Source organism: Andrographis paniculata, unplaced genomic scaffold (assembly GCF_009805555.1).
Source record: "Andrographis paniculata isolate CXL003 unplaced genomic scaffold, ASM980555v1 Contig54END, whole genome shotgun sequence".
Classification (NCBI taxonomy): Eukaryota; Viridiplantae; Streptophyta; class Magnoliopsida; order Lamiales; family Acanthaceae; genus Andrographis; species Andrographis paniculata.
Window position 1 is genome coordinate 2,020,626 of NW_026137589.1, and position 21,708 is coordinate 2,042,333.

The 21,708-nt window shown below is 32.8% G+C and overlaps 2 protein-coding genes across 2 annotated transcripts; both read right to left on the bottom strand.

Moving 5' to 3' along the window:
- Window positions 1-4,249: 4,249 nt before the first annotated feature.
- On the bottom strand, window positions 4,250-7,470 carry LOC127255399 (uncharacterized). Its single transcript, XM_051280909.1, has 7 exons — window positions 7,250-7,470; window positions 7,064-7,153; window positions 6,773-6,927; window positions 6,053-6,173; window positions 4,893-5,012; window positions 4,753-4,823; window positions 4,250-4,682 (listed from the first exon to the last, which is right to left on the bottom strand). Exons 1-7 carry the CDS (start codon window positions 7,364-7,366, stop codon window positions 4,424-4,426), a joined length of 933 nt encoding a protein of 310 aa, XP_051136866.1. The 5' UTR covers window positions 7,367-7,470; the 3' UTR covers window positions 4,250-4,423.
- A 773-nt stretch (window positions 7,471-8,243) lies between these two features.
- LOC127255609 (sister chromatid cohesion protein PDS5 homolog C-like) lies at window positions 8,244-17,108 on the bottom strand. The gene is made up of 13 exons (XM_051281235.1): window positions 16,721-17,108; window positions 15,003-15,206; window positions 14,735-14,916; window positions 13,345-13,471; window positions 13,052-13,249; window positions 11,423-12,244; window positions 11,217-11,315; window positions 10,019-10,092; window positions 9,877-9,928; window positions 9,703-9,789; window positions 9,573-9,616; window positions 9,096-9,179; window positions 8,244-9,018 (listed from the first exon to the last, which is right to left on the bottom strand). Exons 1-13 carry the CDS (start codon window positions 16,823-16,825, stop codon window positions 8,550-8,552), a joined length of 2,547 nt encoding a protein of 848 aa, XP_051137192.1. The 5' UTR covers window positions 16,826-17,108; the 3' UTR covers window positions 8,244-8,549.
- Window positions 17,109-21,708: the final 4,600 nt, after the last annotated feature.

Sequence of the window (21,708 nt, forward strand, 5' to 3'; positions counted from 1 at the left end):
ATTAATTTATGGTCGTACCCTAAGTTATTTCTTTGATTAGGAATGCAATCAATTGATCGTACTATTTCCGCCAATAAAGTAATAAAAAATTGGACGTTATGATCATATCTAATGTCTATAACCAATTTATGAATTGAATAATAAGATTATTTAAAATCGATGATCGAATCTAAATCTCGGGGTATTTTTTGTGTCTATGTCGGGACAATTCTTACTATCAGTGGTGTTTCGAGAGAAAGATGCAACAATGCATTGTCATGAACTAATCTTCAAGATTATAGTCGAGATAAAGTGTCTCAGTAATACCTCAAACCATAGTTGAGACACTGATTTGTCTCGAAGAAAAATTTTGTGACAAACTATTGTCTCGGCGGTTTCGTCGAGACAATTTTCCGGGTCAATATGGCACTTTGCTGGTAGTGAAAGTGATAGATGTAATTTTTTTTTGTGTATTTCATTTCAAGCAGTAAATTATATATATAGGTAAAATAAAATTATGTTTATGCTACAATCAATATACCAAATAATTACGCAGCTGATATGTGTAATAAACAATACCATCCACGTTGATGTGATAATGCATGTACGTATACAACACTAACATTTTTGTTTTTCTTATTATAAATATTCACATATATTTGAATGTTAAAAATGTTTAAACTAATTTTTTAAATATTTACATTGAATATTTATAATAATGAAATTTCTATTAAATTTATAAAGGTAGTTCATTACTTAAATTTTAAAAATTTTATAAATACTATATAATAAAAATAAGCAATTAAAATAATTAGAGAGTCCAACACCCGCCGGGCCACGCCAATGTATGCAATTTAACAATATAATTTAATTATAACGAACATGCGTATAGATTTATAGTCTACTTCGCAAATATTTTTTTCAATAATAAAGTTTAATTTTAAATTTTTTTTCTCTTTGAGTTTAATATTTACCATTCAAGATTAAAATGTTAAATTACCCTATAGAGATTTAGGATTTGAATTTTAAAAAATTTATTATCACATTATTTGTACTTATTTTTAATTTTCTTCATAAATTTAAGTACAATGTAAATTAAGGTTAAATTTTATAATCTAAGAGGTTCGAATAAGTGCTCTTGTCTAGGGCAAGGCCCAACTCATCCGCTCGGTCTCGAACAACTTTTGGCAAATGAAAAATGTGTCCATTTACTGCGTTGGATTTCTAATTTGATTCACTACATCTCCGGTAAGGTTTATGTATTTCTTTTGAAAGTTATTGTACACTTCAATTATTTTTTAGATGATAACATTGGTATTTTTATTAACTTTCTTTATGAAACACACACAAAAAAAAATGTGTACCATGTTGGTTGGAATCATCGACTTCAAGTCCTTCCCAAACTCAGGTTTCGCGTAAGGAATGGTCTACTAGTGTTGGAAATGGGTCTAAAAATACCTGAACGTGAAGAAGACTCAAAGATAAAAGTGGAGTCAGAGCTCATTGGTCGCGGAGCCGCTCAACAGCAATGGAGCTTTAAGGCTCGGAGCCAAAGACTGCTACCTCCACAGAGCCAAAGGCAACAGTTTCCATTGGATTGTGGTGCTTCCACATGGCCGAAAGCAGCAGCTTCCATGGACCTTAAGGCAGCAACTCCTTGGACTATGGTGCCTCCATCCTGGAACAATGTTTCCATAAGATCAGAAAGTGTTGTCTTCATTGGGTTGAAAACGACTACCTTAATTGGACTGCGGTGCTTCCACAAAGCAGATGAAGGTTGCTTCCACAAGATAGAAAGCAACTGCTTCCACGGATTATGGGATAACTACCTCCGTTGGCCTTAGGTTAATAATTTCGTACTTAAAATTAGTGGAGGGCCTATGCACTTTCATATTTTATTCAAAAAGCTCCATGGAACAAGCCAACAAGAGGAAAACCGAAGATTCTATTTAAATCGAGGTTGTTGGGGATACATCCCGTGGACCAGCTAGGAGTACGATGGAAACAAATCGGAGTAAGCGGCAGATCTGGTCCAAAGGCAATGGAAGAAGTTCAGAGCAAGTGGAACCCGGTCCAGAGACAATGGAAGCGGTTGGGAGCGGATGAAGGAGGTTACCAGAGAACTGATGGAATGAGGTTACCAGACAGTTGGAGGTAGTGGAAGAAAGTTACCAGAAAGTTGGAGGTAGTACTGGGAGATTACCAGGAGGTTGAGAGTGGTGGAAGAACAATTGGAACGGCCCCTTTTAGCGGGAAGAAGCGGTTATTCTATCTTAGAATTAAAATTATGAAAAAAAACATCACACATACGCACAAGAAGATGAACTCGCATATTTCTCTATTTCTTTTTCGTAGTTTTTAGTTTCCATTTATGCATTTTAATTCGAATTACTTGTCTTTATGTTTCTAGCATATTTTTATCCGCTTTTCAGTAGATTTATCTGAGTTTTAGTAGATGTTAATTTAAATCCATCGAAATCGATCGTTTAGGCTCGAAGCCTCGTTTAGGCTCGAGCTGTGCAGGCTCCACCGAAGGAGCCGCCTCTAATCCGACGACGGACAGGCTCTTTGGAGTACTTCCGGAACCCACACTTACGAATCGACGAAATATCTTGGAACCTCCGAATTTTAGGATCCAACAACTAGTTTGGAAGTGAATTCGTAATCTGAACCCAGTCTTGTCGGTCTAATCTTCCGGTTATTAAGTTCGATCAAAACTTTATGCAATATATATAGTCAAACTTTTGTAAATCAAGTAGTGAAATATCCCTTGCCTTGAAAGTTAGATCTGGGTTCGATCATGCTTAAATTGGTTGGAATTCTCATTGGATCTGAGGCTATATATTTTAGTGTTAAAAATAAATAAATAAATATATATATACATAGTATATTTGATTTGATGTATATATATAGTATATTTGTTCACATCAAATCAAATATATATATATATATGTATATATGTAAACATAAATGATAGAAGATCAGGATGAAAAGAAAATAATAAAACTTATCATAAAGTATATATATATATATATATATGAGGAAATATATAAGGCATATATAATTTTGACCTTTATCACTTTGAAAAAATGTGTTTTTTTTTACTCCCACGTCTCAATGGAAATGAACATTTTGGAATTTTATTATTTACTCCCACGTCTCAATGGAAATGAACATTTTGGGATTTTATAGATAAAAGTATTTTATTGGTTAGAGTATCGTTTAAGAAATTCTGATATTTTTATTTTTTTCATTTTATATATAAAATAATTATATATCTAACGATATATTTATAATTTAAATAAAAATTAAAAAATATTTTGATATTATATACGATTACTTTTTAAAATGAATATTTTTTAATAAAATAAATAAAATTAATAAAAATAGTATTTTGAGTTGTATGTATGAGAACTTTTTTTGTTTCCTAAAACAAAAGAAAAAATGTACAGTACATACATCAAATAATATTTTTGTTTTTATATCATATATTCCATTCTTCTAGTAAAATTTACACATTTAGGTCGGAAATTATTTATTTTTATTTATGTTCTATCCTCCAGTAAAATTGGTAAAATATGGATCCTAAACAAATAAGAAAAATGAATTATTTCATTAAAAATAATAAAAGAAAAAATATAATTAAGGGTATTTTTAAAATTTTAATTAGAAATTAAATAAAATAATAATAATAATAAAATAGTATTTGTTGTAAATAAATGTTAAAAACGAAAAATAATACTCCCTTTCCGTCCAGCCATAAAGTATATATTTGTACAAATAGCCATACTTTACCGTTTCATCATTATTTTTATATAAAAGATAAGGTAAAATTATTAGAATTAATAAAATATATACATTATCGAAATAGTTAAATACTGATTTATTGATTTTGTTAAAAATAATAATAGAATAATTAGCAAATTAAAAAAGAACATAAAAATAAATTTGACTGAAAATAATAATAATAATATACATGCTCCCTGTGGCACATATATTTTGTCATTATTTTCTATTTGAATCCCCAAGTCACTTTAACCATATTTTAATTTTAATTTTTTAATTTTTTAATCTTAATTAAACTATTTATAATTATTTTTACTAATATAATTTTTAATTACTTACTAATTATATTCTATCTAAATTTTCATATCTACCGTGATAGTCTCGTATTACATAAAAAGTAAGGAGTATTTTTTATCCTATCAAACAAATATTTAATTCAAAATTTTAAGATTATCCGCCTCAACTCCTAACCCCCTTATCCAAAGACATCAAATTTCCCTTGTATCATTTAAAAGAATAAAAAAGATAAAGAAGTAACAAAATCAATATATGGGCCCATTTTTTCATCTACATAAATCATAACTTAGACCCTCAAGAAACTTATATGCACATACAGTTGTGACAAGGAATTTTGATTTTCAATGAGATGATTCAACTCCTAAGAATCAGTCGCATTATCTTCTTCTACTTCAGGCTTAACATAGAACTCAATATAAGCAATCCGACCTGGCTGTCGATGATGGCCGGCCGAATCCACGTGAGAATGCTGCTGCGCCGCAGATGGTCTGGCCACCGAGACAAGATGCTGAACTTTCAGCATACCACCTCTCCCAACAGTCAGCTTAGTCCCTCGATTGTCTCTTATGACGCTGGTCGGTATATTTGAAGTTGTCGCTCGAAGGAATTTGTACTTGTACCTGTTCGATTGTTATAGAGTTGGGAATAGGATGTTGGATTATGGTTAGGTGAAGGAAATAAGATACAGACCTGTGAGAAATTTGTCGATCACAGCTATATGCAAGGAGAAGGTCCACACTGGCGTTGTACTTGAAGTCTATCTGCAGTTGCTTATGTTATGACTCGAATTATCTTAACAATTTTTGCGCGAAAGATTACATTAGACGTACCTGTAAGTCTCCATGGCCTTCACCTCTGAAGATAACTGATGGGGGAGTCGGCTGTAGTGTGATTTGAATGCTAGATCCCGGCCATTCAAGATCATCAATAGCTTCCTTCAGAGCTGCAGACTGTCGAATGGTAGTTATTCGACTGAGAAAATAATGAGTGAATTGCGACATTGGATTGTATCTGTAGCAAGAAATTGCGCCGTACTGATTGAACTTTTTTTGATATGTGAAGTTTATGAAATCATAGTGCAAGAATAGAAGTTTCGAGCATGGATGTCAGGTGGGAAATATCCATTTTCATTTTTTTTAATATGATATTGAATATTAATTTTACATTCAAAATATTATATTCAATACTTATTTATATCAAGTCAAACCCCCGAGCGCTACTATTCAAATTCAAAATTTTACTATTAAAAAATCCGAACCCTCAAACAAGCACACCCAAATATTTTTAAACTCAGTGATATAGAGCAAATAAGATGAGGTAAAAGACAAGTTGAGCAAAATACATATAGTTGCCAGACATACTACAGCAGGGCAAACAATCTATGACTTCATAACATCAACCAACATTTTGAAGGGTAGCATTAAGTAACCGAAGAAGAGCAGAGGATGCTCAGAATGTGATGAGAAAGATCCTTTCAAAGTTCTACAAGGGCATTATCTAAAGTTATTCAAGGCAGTTCGACCAAATAAATTAGAATTATGTTTACTGGCCACGCCATCAAGTAATCAATTCAATGTAGTTTGAAGATATTTTAATTCGCCAATTCTGTACTAGAGGGGGGGGGGGGGGGGATATAATCCCCTTTCTAATACTTGCAATCAGTGAACTTCTCAATTCTATTTGAGAGAGCAGACCAAAGTGGAGACAGATCGAAAAAGTTCAGAAGAGTGGAAAATTATGGATGCAATGACAATACCAAATTACAATTCCCAAACATAAGAGAGTTAAATTACGAACAATAAATGGCATATACATATTCTACAATTATAGCCTTTTTGAAACCAAAGAACATATTTTCTTTCTTTCTTAGTTTTTAGTTTTATTTTAATTTTCTTCTTTTATTTTATATAAACTTTAATTTGTGTTTCAATTCTATTGCTCTTCGTAAACCTGTGAGGTAATAAAGCTGTGAGAAAAGAAAAAGGCATACCTTAACAGTAAAACTCAAAGGAGTGCTACCGGCAGGTTCAAAGTTGTAATCCCATGAGATGGTCTCCAAAATCCTTGTCCTAATGTATGCTAGACTGCAGCCATCTGAAGAATCTATAGATCTAAGCCAGGCCAACGTAACAAATAAGAAATTCAGGCAAGTGCACAAGGCAAGAAAACAAAGTGACTCAGCAAGACCAGTCAACATTTCACAATCTAATTTTTTCTTGCATCAACATAAAGGTTGCCCAACATTAGCAATTATTAGTTTAATTCCATACATTGTTATTAGCCTTTTTGCTTGCTTTCTGATCCATTATTTCTCTGACAGGCTTGAAAACTAATGCAATACTTTTATTATGCTCTGGAAAACTGGAAGAGCTCTAATGGCAGGCATTTTCTAGCAGCAATTCTCACCCTTGATTTTGAGAAACAACAAAATACTATTTCTTGATGAGACTACTTACACTACCAAAACATTTATAACACTAACTTTAGCATCAATATTTTATTTGAAATCCAATTAATAATTTTATTTTGATTTTTCCACTCTTTCCCTACCATCCACCTTCTCCCCAAGGTAAGATTGCAGTAAAGTTGTTAGACGAAAGTCCAAAACAAAATTTACTCTACTGTGATCAAGCTAAAGATTTCTTTGCAATTACCAATGTAAAGAAAATTGCAGCTAAAATTATCTAGATTAAGCAAATTGAGTTCAAACCTGAGCATCAGTTCCATGTCTGGCCCGGGATATCGGAGCTCAAGAATGGTGGAACGACCTGGAACTGAAAACGTACTAAGACAATTAACAAACAGTCCTAAACTCAAACCAAATCGCGGCCGCCCGTGCGCTCGGAAGTCATACCTAACAAATAGCTGAATCGAAACAAATTCCACAAAATTAACGTCAGGAAACAAAATTTCATCCCCTATAAGAGTTGAAACTTTCTGTAAAAATAGAACAAATGTTGGAAGAAACAGAAAATCCCCAAAAATACCAAAAGAATGATACCTCGCGCTGTAAATAAACCTTAGCCTGAAGACAACCTGTCTCTTCTACAATTATGACTATGCCGTGCTCGGATAGTTCGACGACAGCATCCTGAAGCGAATTTTTAGGAGATCCAATTGTTATCCCGAAAGCGTTAGCATTTAATTTAAAGAGTTTATGTCACGAAAAAGCAAGGAACGGAAGTACCTGATAGCGCTTCCATCGGACCGACGTTAGGGCATCAACGATACCCTGGACGCTCTCAAGCTGGCATATCAAGTCTGAATCGTCGGCCTCCGTGTCCGCCGCCGCGGAGTTGCTCATTCCGCCGACTGCAATCCGTCCGGCTAAAATCACCGAAGGCAGAGGCTATCGGGAAGAGGGCGTGCGTAGCACGTGCGCGCGGTTCGGAGAATGTGTTACTGTTTGGGGCAATTGGGCGGGTTTCGCCCCAGACATTCCCGCCCTGATATTAACATTTTGAATCCGGTCGGGTCGGGTCGGTTTCTTAATTATTGTTTTTTGTACAATATATTGTTATAAATTAAGATTGTGATTAATTTTATAATGGAAATTAATTGTGTTTATGTGAGAGTTGGTTTTGTCTCTACCTCTATGTTTCGACTTTCTATCATATTATTATTTGAAGTTAGAAATCTACAAACTAGTACGATTTGTTAAGAAATTTTGACCACTCAAGATTTTCTCATAAATTGTAATCAATAAGCTTGGGCTAGTTTATATTTTGTGATTATCAAATAGTTTGTTTTGTGTTTTGGTTTGACAAAAAAAAAAAAAAAAAATTATGTAAAATATAAAGAAATGAGTAAATACTATAAAATTAATTAATGTGTATATATTAACTTTTTTTAAAAAAAAAAAATGTATTAAAAAATTTTTGATTTATGTTTTGATTTTTCTTTTCTTCTCTCACATCTAAACTACGGTTATGCATTGTTCTATCCAAATATATACTACCTCCTAGAATCTTTTATTCCATTCAGTATAGGCCAATACATCACAACCAAAAACATCCTCATAGGAACATTCCAGTCATTACAAGCTAAACTTATACAGGAAATAGACACCAACCATACATTGCTAATTTGCTTAATTCCTAATTTGCATAGATATATATATATATATATATATATCAATTACTAGCCGTTGACAGCCATGGATTCAAATCAAGATTAGCTCAAACCCATCAACAGCCACAGGCATATTTTTCAAATAATTCGCCACAAAGTGTATGTAAGCAGCAGCAAAATCAACAAGACATAACCACAGACACAGGCAGGCAGAGCAACCTAACTAATAGAAAACCTAATCATCATCGTCTTCGTCGAGACAATCGCAACCCAGCATTCTTAAATGTCAGGAGTTAAATCATACTTCACCTAACTCAACACCCAACCCTAGAGAAACTATGCGCGCATAAAACAGTATACACGTCGCCATACAACATACTTCATCTTCTTCAGCTCATTTCCATTTCTACTCAGAATCATATATTCGATTTTCTTCGCCTTTTCCCACTCTTGGTCTCGCCGTCTCGGGTTTTTGCATTGTCTGTGGATTTCCCTTTCACCTGTTCCGGTGATTTCTCTGGCTCTGGTGATTCTTCCTTTGGCTCGGTTTCCTTCGCCTTAGACGAACTGGATTTTGCTGTTTTACCACCACCGGGTGTTTTGCCACCCTTTGGGGGTCGACCTTTGGTTTTGGAGGACTTTTGGCTGGCTTGTTTCGACTGACCTGGAGTTTTCTCATCATCATCCCCTTTGGATCCACCAGATGTTTTAGGAGCATCGCCTTGAGATTTTCCCTTTGGCTTCTGAGAAATTTCTTTAGATTTAACAGCATCGTCTCCAGACTTTTTCCCCGGCTTTGAGTTGTTTGGTTTGGACTCTGACTCTGCTTGGCCATCGTTCTTTGCTGATTTTCCCCCAGATTTTGTTGCAGCAGCCTTTAGTTTGCTGTAGCAAATGAGAAGTAATGATCATCATACACTGGTCTGGGCAGCATCTATTGGAAACATCGAGCAAATACATACCTTTTTGCTGTTTTGGGTGAAGTATCCACCTTTTGACGCTTGCTCAATGGTTCCGTCTTGCCTTTTCCTTTCTTCTTTGATTTTCTGATTTAAGAAGGGCACATCAAGTAAGACATGTCATATTTCGAACCAACTTAACGTGAAACCAGAATATTAAAGCACCATCTAAACATGTAAAAAAAACAATTAGGACTCTGGCGTTCCATCCTACTACCAACCACCATAAATTAGTAACTAGCAAGTAGCCATGAAGGAAAAAACCTCAATATATGTAGACTAGAAGATAAGGAGCCCGAGCCACCCGGAAGGATATATGCAAGTAAATGTAACAGTTCAAAGTATCTCAAATTAATATCTGGGGACTCCAATATAAGCTATAAATTGAGGACAACTATAAGTTGCAGCTTTTTGTGATAATTAAGATTGCAGTTTAAATAAAAATATAAAAATTTAAAGTAAAAAACGGTAGTAACATACATGTCAGAAGTGGCTTCACGCTTTGAGTTTCCACCATCTTGCTCCTATTCGGGGAGGGAAACAGGAAACAAAAAACAAAGTGAGCAATAACAGTATACAGAAAGAGGAGTTGGCCATAATAATAACTTACCCCATCAGATGTCGAGCCCTTTTCAAGAATTTCCCAGCGTTCTTTTTTCAGATTAAGTATTTCTTCATCACCATCAACGTAAAGTACCTATATAGAAGAAGCATTAGTGCAAAAGATAATTCCATTTCCATATTTCCATGCACCAGAGACCCGACAGGCAATTTTGATGCTGACCTTGTGCTGCTTCTTCGCAGAATTATAAGAAGCAACTACGCCTTCATAATACCTGGTCATAATGACAAAAGGCAGTACGATAGAAAACCATTAGTTGCTAAATCACCAAACTATATGATAGGTAGTTTGTAAAATTCCTTACATTTTATCTTCAGGCCAGTAAACTTTAACGCTTGAACCTACCAAGTTCTGTCCATATTCCATAGTCCCTGATGCCTGGTATGAACACAAGGAAATTTTAATAAATCAAACCACATTCCATCTTCAAAATCCATCAAACTTTCTTTTAAAAGTACAGATATATACCTCAAAAGTTCAAAAAATAAGTGACATATAGAATGAAATTAATAGTCTTATAACTAAATTGAAATCAATAAAGATCAAGACCTACGATCTCAAGTGGATGGTTCAATCATAAACATGGAGGAATGAAATAAGAAATTCATGGCAAACAGATAAACAGACTATACATCGAAAAACAAAAACATATATGAACATATTTTAACAGCTACGGTAAATAATAGAATGACCAAACACTAAACTACAAGCAAACAAGTTTCAAAGTTTGATTGTTTAATGCTTCCTTGTTCATGTTGAATAATTTATAGAACTCCTTGAAATCTAGAATAAGTCTATCCAAGTGCCAATGGTAGAGTCTGACCTTAAAGCCATAGCCCTCCCTTCAATTAAGTATTTCCTCTTTTAGTCAAACATTAGTTTTACATGAACTTAAATCTACAACTACAAATATATGTTCCCATATACTCAAAACAGACAATGTCATTTTTACTAACAGATAACTCGTTGGGGAAAAAGAAAGAGAAAAAAAAAAAAAAAGCATACATTTTGCACACACAAGAACCTAACCAAATAATACACATCTTTGACTGGCTCCATATTGTAACACTCGAACACATTTAATCTTCAAGCTAAGTTTCCATTCATTTTCTTTTATTTATGCATTCCAAATACTCCCCTTCACATTATTCTAATTTAATTTCAAATCATTCAGAGGTTTTTGTTGCCAAGTTTCATCTCTCTAGAGAAGAAACTCAGCTCACTAGAAAGGAAAAGAAACAATAATTTAGCTTGAATGCAACCTTACGTCCACTTTTTCTTTTCAGAATCATGTCAAGCCTTTGAATATATAGAATATTAGGGTTAACTCTGATGCTTGCCGAAACATAGGAAGACATTACATAATTTATGAACATCTTTCTTTCATGCTTTGTGTGATTAGTTTATCATTACATAATGCTTTCTAAAGCAGCTGGTAAAGGAGCTCCCAGACTTCAATATAAAATGAAAGCAAGGTAGTACCAAAATTTGGAAGTACGTACTTTTTCGGTGCCTGGTGTTCGCTTTCTCTTGGCGCTCGCTCTTGGAGTTTCTTCCTGGATGTCTTGATCTTTTGTTGCTTTTAAACTAGTTGGCGTCTCCTATAAGATACTCATCAAAGGTAGAATTAGATAAATGGACAAAATAAAATAGAGTAATCTAGTATAAACTAAAAACAGATATATACTTTTGGTAGAAAGTGGCATACTTTTCTATGATCTTCTTTTGCTGAAGATTTGGGAACATCTTTTTCAGGTGCAGATTTCGCACGTCCACCTTTTTTTCTAACTTCCTTACTCAATGAAGATCCATCCTCCATCTTATTACTAGCATCCCCTAGCTTTTCTGTCTCTTCCAGTGATTTTGCCACTGACTCACTTGTACAACCATCATTATTGTTAGATGTACCTTTATCAGTCAATGTTTTGCCCTTGTCAACAGTCTTGGCAGCTTGCTTCTTCCCAGGGCGCCTCCGCTTCTTTGATACAGAAATATGCTCTTCCTCAGATGCTTTTTCAGAAGCATTATCCTTAGATGCCTTCTCTCCACTAACAGGATTCTCCTTCTTTTCTAACCTATCTTCTTTAGATTCGTTCTCATCAGGGATATTGTCGCTCTGGATTGGCGATGCTGCATCTTCAGCCTCATGCCTAGGTGCCTCAGGTTGGGGCTGAGTTTCTTTTACTTCATCCACAGATTTGGGCTCTTCAACTGGTTTAGCCTCAGCATCAGATATATGCGCATCTTCACCAGGACTTTCATCCTTACATGCTTCCTGCTTAGCTTCTGCATTATCCCGCTTCTCTTCAGACTCCACAGATTTTTCAGCAACACAATCAGCAACCTCAGTATCAGTTGTTGCTTTGGCATCAAGATGATGGTTAGAATCATCTGCCTTCAACAAATTTGCATCAGTCTTTTCTTCAATATTCATCTCATCGATTCTATCCCTTAAAATTAACTCTGGAGATTTAACTGCATCTGGGTCTTCATCCTTAGAATTGGTCTCTCCAACAACATCCTTAGCATTCTGTTAAGAAGCAAACATAACCCACTCATTTAGAAGGAAAAAGGGATAACCTTCCCCAAGGTTATTATAGATTCATAACAGGGATCAACTTGCAAAATTTTATAAATATACCACTTTTATGTAAAAACCTGTCCCTACATAGTAAAGTATGATGCACAATCACCAAAAGCCCACTCGTAGTTAAACTAAATCAACCGCAACCATCATTGAATCATTAGAAGAGAGGTTAACACAAAATGGGGAAGAAGTAAATCAAACAATTTTTCTATTCTGTATTAGCAACTTTCAAATGATTCAGGACAAGTTGATAAAAGCTGCAGGTAAGAAAGAAGTGATAGAACAGGACTTTCAGAATGATCCCAGTGTGATAGATCTAGCCTAATTAAAAATCCTCAATGATGCAAATAATCTATCATCACATCTATGAAGATATCTCACATCACAGCTGCAACAAAGAAATGGTGTAGAAATTTCCCATAGAACTATCTTATACCAGACAAACTATAATAACTATAGACAGAAAAAACTCTAATTCAAGTACCATGAATGAGCATTGCTAGAACCCCATTTCAGAACACATGAAAAAACTCCCAGAAGCTCCCCGGAATTCATGATTATAAAAAGGACCATTTGTACTTAAACATACCATACCCAGCAGGAAACTCATTTTAAAAAAAAAAAAAAAAAAATTATAGATATCAGAAAGATGAATAATATAATGATAGCAGCAACAGCATCAGACTACAAACAAATGAATAAAACATCAGAAGACATGAATATATTAATTGCAAACAAGTGGAAGTGTACCGCATGGTCTTTGGAATTGCAGTCATTACTATGCCCATCTACATCGCTATTCTTTCCAAAAAGAGAAGATACAACTTCACTAAAGTCATCCACCGAAGCATCTAGAGATTTCACTGCTTGTGCCATATAGGGTCTAATCTTGTCTGCTGTATTCTGAATAACTCTTTCAGCCAATTTCTTTGCAATTGGCAAAACAGCCTATCAATCAAATCATTAACAGCATCATATGAAGCGTGAGAGAAAAAAACATATAAAAAACAAGAGCAGGTGAATATTAAAAGCAAAAAAAAAACCTCATTGTTCTTTTTCAAAGTAGACAAAATTGGACTGAGCAGATCTGGGGAGATATCTTCACTTTCTTCTAAAACAAGACTCATAATTGTCTCCATGGATCCAAAAATAACTTCAGTATGATAATCCCTGAAAGTAGAAACTATAAGACATAAGCAGTTAAGATAAAATAAATCCCTATCTCCAGCAACATATTACAAGACATCAAATCCATAATATATACATTTTTCATGAATGAGCCAATGCAGAGACTTTTCCACATTTTGTTGGCTTTCTGTGTCATGAGTTTGTTCTGTTGTGTAAACATGATATGAATAGTACAAGGCCTTTGTGTATATAATAACAAGTACAGAGATTATTGTTGGAAATCTTTTGTAATTAAAATTTTTCATAAATATGACTGTATGCCTCAAATGGAAGTAATGACAAGATAAACATTAGTGTAGATAAAATTGTTCCCTCACCCTGCAGGGCCCACAGTTTATGTAAACACATTGCAGAGAATTATTATCATCAGCTAAGCATCTACAACTATACAGGGTAAGCCATGTCTATCATGTGTTACAAACAAGGCCTTTCATCTTGTGAGTGAATTGGCAACAGAATGTATAGTTCTATGGCTTTGTTAAAGTCAGTAGTGGAAGCCATCTATACAAACACATTTTGAAGAGAAGTCTCCATTAATGGATTCAGATGGTTAAACTAAAACCAATAACTAAAAAGCAACTCAAATAGATTAAATGCATTATTTCAAACACACACACACACACACACACCAGTATCCAATATTAGTGTTAATAACTTATAATACACACAAGAAAAGTGCTTCCTTACCAAGTTTATCAGAAACCTTAATGTGTTTTCGCTTGGAATGGAAACGTGAAATTTCAGCCCCTTTGTTTTACAGACACTAATGAACTACATACTAGATTTTAGAACAAAACATTTTCCAGTTTACCACATCATATTTCTTTTACACGTAAATATAAGATGCTAAAAAATGTAATATTGAACTAAGAGTTTAAATATAAATGCATATATATTTCTTTCCATACCAATCACAAATGCACCAATTCACATTCAGCAAAACAAAAAGTATTTCAATTCGACTTTTCCACACTATTTGGTGACAAATAAACAGACAAACTGCAACAAAAAAGACATAATGAAAAACATGCAATGAGACACTTCAGCCATATGGAATAAATAATGGGAAACGAAAGGGAACAGATCAATAGTTATCAAATGAATGGAAAACTGGTTAAGCACCAGGATAACTTAAATGCACAGTTTACCTAGATAATGTATTAGCATAACCATAACTAAGAATGTAGTAATTATATTAGATAGAAATGACAGCGAGTCAAGTAGCATATAACTTAAAACTTTTACCTGATAGATTTAAGGAAGTGTTGAAACATTTCAATAATCAGCTGGTCGCATTCTAAATCCAGCATGATGACACAGGATCGGACTTTGGCTACAATTTCAAGGATAGCAGTCCTCTTCGCATGTGATCTGTTTGATGTATCCGACAAATGCTCGAAGGAGGACACAATCAACCGAAAGACATCCTAAAAAAGGACTGTCAGGAACCTATCTAAGCAGAGGGGGTAGAGAACAGAGAGGCAGGAAGTACAACTATAGATGAAAATATCACCTTCATTGTGTCATCATCATATGGAGCTTCTGGTGCAGTTATTCTGGTTATCTCACTGATGCAAGAGGCAATGCCTACTTTTACATCAGCATCAGAATGCTTCAGCAGCTTTTCCACAAGCAGTGCGTTCATCAGTGGAGAAAGAGCAGTTTGCATGGATTTGGCAGGTGACTGCTCCACTTTCGTCAAAAGATCCTCAATTTGCTTAAATATAAAATGATGAAGTTATCAGAAAACTAAACACAGAGAATGCAACGCGCCTGTGACATAATTCACTTAATAAATCCAATAGATGCCACAGAATATCTTCTGTAGTTAGTTTATCTTTTAAATTCACATTTTCTCGACTTTCCTTTCAAAAGTAAGAAGAAATGAAAGCGGAAAAATTCTTAGTATTAGAGATAGAAAGCTGTGCTACAAAGCCCAATGATAAAATATCTTCTGTATTTAGTTCATCGTTTAAAAAATCACATTTTCTTGACTTCCCTTTCAAAAGTAAGAAGAAATGAAAGAGGAGGAATTCTTAGCATTAGCGATAGAAAGCTGTGCTACGAAACCCAATGATAAAATATCTTCTGAATTAAGTTCATTATTCAAAAATTCACATTTTCTAGACTTCCCTTTCAAAAGTACGAAGAAATGAAAGTGACAAAATTCTTAGTATTAGCAATAGAAAGCTGTGCCACGAAACCCAAAAACAAAATTCCTTCTGTTATTTATTTCATCGTTCAAAAAATCACATTTTCTTGACTTTCCTTTCAAAAGTACGAAGAAATGAAAGAGGTGAAATTCTCAGTGTTAGCGATAGAAAGCTGTGCTACGAAACCCAATGATAAAATTATCTTCTGAATTTAGTTCATCTTTCCTTTCAAAAGAAAGAAGAAATGAAAGAGGCAAAATTCTTAGTATTAGCGATAGAAAGCTGTGCTTTGAAACCTAATGATAACATATCTTCTGTATTTAGTCCATCATTCAAAAATTCAACTTTCCTTTCAGAAGTAAGAAGAAATGAATGCGACGAAATTCTTAGTATTAGCTACAGAAAGCTGTGCTACGAAACCCAATGATAAAATTTTCATGACTTTCCTTTCAAAAGTAAGAAAAAATGAAAGAGATTAAATTCTTAGTATTAGCTATAGAAAGCTGTGCTACAGAAACCAATGATAAAATATTATTACAGTCTCGACTTTCACTGGGACCCACAGACGACAGTTACAAATGTATTTTCGAATATCTAGGCATTTGGTTCCTTAACAGAAGGGCATAGAAACTGTACATAAAATAGAATTGAACAGAAAAGCATATAACATGAAATATCAATAATTGTTTCAAGCAAGCAATTTCATTTAAACCCGAATGTTTAGAGCAAGGAGGAATGACAACTTGGGACAGTAACTAGTCAATTATTTTGAATTATACTAAAAGTGAATTTGTTAACACAAAGTCTATCCTCCTGATTCAAACTAAGTGATGAAACATGCTAATCCAACATTAAGATATTACATTGCACCTGCCCTATTTATAAGAATAATGAATCATTGGCAAAGGGCCTATTCCACAAGTAAATAAAAGCAAAAAAAAAACAAAATCGCAATAACGCCAACATCGTTAATTCTGTTCAGCGACTCGGAAACGTACAAAGGCCATCAAAAACCCAACATTTAGCGGTGAAGGAAAAGCAGTTATAAAAAGGAATTTTTTTGCTGAATAGGGCTTACATCTAGAAGAGACAGGAGTTCGTCGACCGAAGAGGGAGGCTGAAGCAGATTGTTCCCAGCTGCCGCCAGTTTATCCTCCAGTTCTTTCCCGGAAAGTGTCGGCATCGTTTACCCTGATTCAGTCTCGACTGGCGGATCTTCGACGCAAAAACGAAACAAGAAAAAAAAAATACACAGACGAAACAACCAGCAGTTCAAATCAAACGGCAGAGACGTCCCCCCGAGAACAAATGGCGAAACAGTGGCGAGGCGGACCTAGAGAACAAGGGTGCATTCCATCTCCTCATGCCAGAGGTGGGAATTTGAAATGGTCGATTTGGGGGAGAGAAATTCTTGAAACCCTAGACTGCAGTGCGCTACACAGACCAGAGCGAAAGAGAGGGTATGAATGAACTCATATTATAAATAAGATCTGATAGCGCAAACGGGAAAACGCAAACCCAACCCAACCCATGAACAAATAACTATTAACGATTTTATTAAAAGCGCGAATCTAAAGATCATATCCAAAGAAGAAAGCGCTTCTCTCATAACTTCAAATTTACTTTTAAGTCTTCCTACTTTTGGATATTACACTCAACTCCTTTTTTATCATTTAATTCTCAACTATGCCTTACGTTGTTTTTAATTACAATTTTATTTATAGTAAAATTGAAGTTGGCAATTGTTGAGCTACAAATAAATTATGCATATTTTATAAGTAGTGACAAGTAAAAGGAACCCCAGAGTATCTTTTATTTTTCTTATCTCTTTTAATTAAAAAAAATTATGAAATATTTTATTATTAAAATATATTATTTTTTCATAATAATTAAGAACAAAAAAGTTTTAGTAATTAACAATAAAAATTTATTCATAAAATTTTGGAGTGTGTTTATTTTGTATCTTTTATGAATTATTTTTTATTTTAGATATACAATATTTGTGTTGGTAATATAAAAATAACATTTGTCAGTGAATAATATATAATACTCCCTCCGTCCACTTACAAAGTTTACATTTACTTTTGGTGCGGTGTTTAAGAAATAATAGTATTTTAATTATAGTGAATAGTTAAAAGTAGTGTAATGACATTTTTGTTTGTTTTTTTTTTTTTTTTTGTAAAAGTAATGATGTGATGTAAAGTAAGGGTATTTGTGGAAAAAAATAGGGTATTTAATGAAATGTTAACTTTGTAATTGGACGTCCCAAAATAGAAATATGTAAACATTGTAAGTGGACGGATGGAGTATATATTGTATCGAATGCATTAAATGTAAATAATTTATGAAATACTTGATAATATTTATTTTAAAACCTTACATATATATATAGAGAGAGAGAGTATAAAGCCAAAACTACATTGCAACTTATTTAGTAAGTTTTACCATTATTGTGTAGAAACTAAAGTATTTTAAAGTTGCGGGATTTACTCGTAATTATTGAAAATGTTAATTCTTTCCACAAAAGAGATAACGATAAAAAAAAACATGCAAATTTGTTCATAATTATGGAAAATACAGTATCTTCCTACAAAAGAGATAACGACAAAAAAAACATTAAAATATACTACTTGTTAACACGTGTGCGTGTATATACTTTTAACCTAAAAGATTTTGTTTTATTCGAAACATATGAATTTAATGTTATCTTATTATTAATGAATTTTAAATACATTAATTTAAATTTTACGATGAAAATACTGTATGAATATATTACTTGTTAATACGTGTGCATACATATACTATTAACTTAAAAAAAATTGTATTGTCGAAATATTTGAATTTAATGTTATATCATAATTAATAAATATATGCTTTTAACATAAGACTAATTATTTTACCTCAATTTATTCAATATTCCACATAATTTGTCATTTTTTTCTTTATTTGGAAAGTCACTTTTTACATTTTATAATTTGTTAATCTTAATTATCTTAATTTTAATTTATAATTATTTTTATTAATACACTTTTTAATTATTTATTAACTATATTTTTCCTAAATTTATGTGTTACATTAACATAGACACTTTTAGTGGGATAGAGGGAATAATATTTTTGTTATAAATATAATTTATAATAAGTGTTGTGTTTGCAATTAGTTGTTAGCTTATTCGATTAGTTGATTTAACTAACAGATACTGTTTGTGTTAAAATAGTTGATAAAATAATTATTTTGTATTAGGTATTTATATATAAACTAACAATTAAAGAGATATTATATTTTATTTTAAAAATATTTAGTTGTGTTCTTTCTGTATGTATGATTTTTTAGAATTTTTATTATTAATTATTAAAAATTATAATTGTAAAAAGTAATGTATTTTTATTATAAAATATGAGTATTTTTTTCATTAAAAATAGTATAAGATGTAAAGGAATAAATCCCTTGTGTATGTATTTTTATTAAGGTTAATTTTTTATTGATTTATTTTTTCACTAAATTTATAACTTTAAGGAAATTTATTCTAATATATTTATTTTTAATTAAAAGTATATGGGATAATATATATAAATAAATTAATAATATTAATATTTTCTATTTTTCCTTTATTTTAACCATTTTAAATATTTTATAAATAAAAAATAATTTTATATACAAAAATTAATAAAATTTAATTACTATTATTTGTTTAATTATAGTTTAAAATTAATTTGAAATTGATTATTAATTTAAATTTATGTTTCTAGTATTTTGATATGATATTTTACGATAGAAAATTGTATATTTTTATTTAAAACTATACAAGCGTTAATTTTAATTTGAGATCATAGAAGAATAATAGTAAATTTATAACTTACTTCAACCATCTACTCATTAACTTCTTGGTCGGTTCTGCCGTCTAGTCCTACTCCATAACTTCGAAGTCAGTCCGCCACCTAATCTTATTCACTAACTTATGGGTTGGCTCCGCGACCTAGTTTTATTTTCATTTCTCATTATTGGGATAGCTCTTCCACCTAAATCAAATATTTACACTATTTTAATTATGAATTGATTTAATATAAAATAATATTTTTTATATATCAACATAATTTATCGAACTTACATAAAAATAAAATTAAAAAAATACATTCACCCAAAAAATAGACAAACCCAACTTATGCAATTATATATGCAAAATTATGTAATTTTCAATTAGCAATATTTATTTTAAAACCCTACATATATAGCATAAAATCTAAACTACATTGCAACTTATTTAGTAAGTTTTACAATTATTGTGTAGACATTAAAGTATTTTAAAGTTGTCGGGTTTGCTCATAATTATTAAAACTTCAGTATATTTCCACAAAAGAGATAACGACAAAAAAGAAAAAAAATATATTTTTTTAAACACGTGCACATGTATATACTACTAAGTTAAAAGAATTTGTTTTATTCAAATTATAAGAATTTAATGTCATCTTATTATTAATGAATTATATATATATATATGTTAAAGTTTAAGATGGAACGTATGAATATATTATTTGCTAATATGCGCGAATACATATACTATTAACCTAAAAAAATTGTATTACCCAAGTACATGAATTTAATGTTATATCATAATTAATGAATAGATGCTTTAACTTAAAAGGGATAATATTGTTTTTTTATATAAATAGAAATAGAGGTTTCAAGGGGATAATCAGTCGTAGAAGCAAGTAGTGAAAGGGTCAATGCATATTAGAGGGGCGAATAGAGAATGATTGCTTCCAAGGGGTGTAACAAGTTCAATTTGGCATCATGTCGGGAGATCCTAGTTGAGATTTGAAAAGCGGTTGGTGGGAGATTTGAAATTACAAATCATCCTTGGTAATAGGGCTAAGACTAAATTTGGGAGGATGTGTGGATGGAGAGTGAGAATCTTAAAACACAATTCCCTCGTATTTTCACTCTAGCAGTACTCAAGAAATGGTGGGTTATGTCCTTTGAGAGATGGTAGAAAGGAAAATAGATTTGGGAGGTTCCTCTCCGAAGGGAGGTCCTTAGTTGGGAGGCAAGTAAATGTGACGCTTTTTGGGCTCTAATAAATTTCACATGCCCGCGAGAGGCGGTTGAGGACAGGGTGATTTAGACAGATGTATCAAATGGTATATTCACGACGAAGGTAGGCATTTACGCAATTCAAAAAAAGTTTGAGTGGTACAGGGAAACAAATTTTAATAGAGGGATTCCGTTTCCATAGAGCTTATTAAAAGAGGTATGACGCTGATTGGAGTAGTTGAATGCCCTTGTGTGTGGGATTGAAAATGAGGAGTCTGATCATATTTTTGCGATAAGCAAATTTGCATCCCACGTGTGGCGGGAGGTGTCAAGTTGGTTTAAAGTGTCTTAGTGCATCCCAATAATATGCAGGGATTGGTTATGGGATGAAAAGGGCTTCAGAGGACGGCTTCCTATAAATTGATTTGAGACATTCTTTATTTCACGATTTTTTTGGTGCATTTGGAGATCAAGAAATGAAGTTGTGTTTCAAGGAAAACCACTTTCAAATTTGATATAGTATAAAGGGTTAAATGGGTGGCATGGAAATAGTTTGATGTTCATAACCCTGGAGTAAATAGTACTGCAGTGTTATTCAATGGGAATATGGACTAACTCTACTTTCATCGGAAGGAGAAAAGTGTGGCTAGAATTGTATCTATATGGTGGATGCCTCCGCCGCAGTGTTGTTGAAAAATCAACGTGGATGGTCCGTTAAGGGAAGTCATGGAGAGGCAGAGATTGAAGCGGTGTGAGAAATACGGTTGGACGGATCATATTAATGGTGTCAAAACATATTGAAGTTTCGATCTAGGTGGAAACGGAATTGAAGGTGATAAGAGTGGGGCTTGAGGAAATCCGTTGTTTGGCAGGTTTTCCATTACTAAGTGATTTTAGAGATTGACTCTTCTATGGTGGTTACGTGGTTGCATAGGAGTGCCAAATTTCTATGAAGAATAGACGTGAAGATTCATATAATTTTTGCTTTCATGTCGCACTGCAATGTTTTTAAAGTTGAACATGTCTATAAGAAAA

Coding starts and splice junctions, on each gene's coding strand:
- LOC127255609 (XM_051281235.1), bottom strand. CDS start 16,825: ATGCCGACACTTTCCGGGAAAGAACTGGAGGATAAACTGGCGGCAGCT. Junction 15,207..16,720: donor AACTCCTGTCTCTTCTAGAT/GTAAGCCCTATT, acceptor TTTATATTTAAG/CAAATTGAGGATCTTTTGAC. Junction 11,316..11,422: donor CAAAAGAAGATCATAGAAAA/GTATGCCACTTT, acceptor AGTATCTTATAG/GAGACGCCAACTAGTTTAAA.
- LOC127255399 (XM_051280909.1), bottom strand. CDS start 7,366: ATGAGCAACTCCGCGGCGGCGGACACGGAGGCCGACGATTCAGACTTG. Junction 6,928..7,063: donor AGGTTTATTTACAGCGCGAG/GTATCATTCTTT, acceptor GTTTCGATTCAG/CTATTTGTTAGGTATGACTT. Junction 6,174..6,772: donor GACATGGAACTGATGCTCAG/GTTTGAACTCAA, acceptor GGCCTGGCTTAG/ATCTATAGATTCTTCAGATG.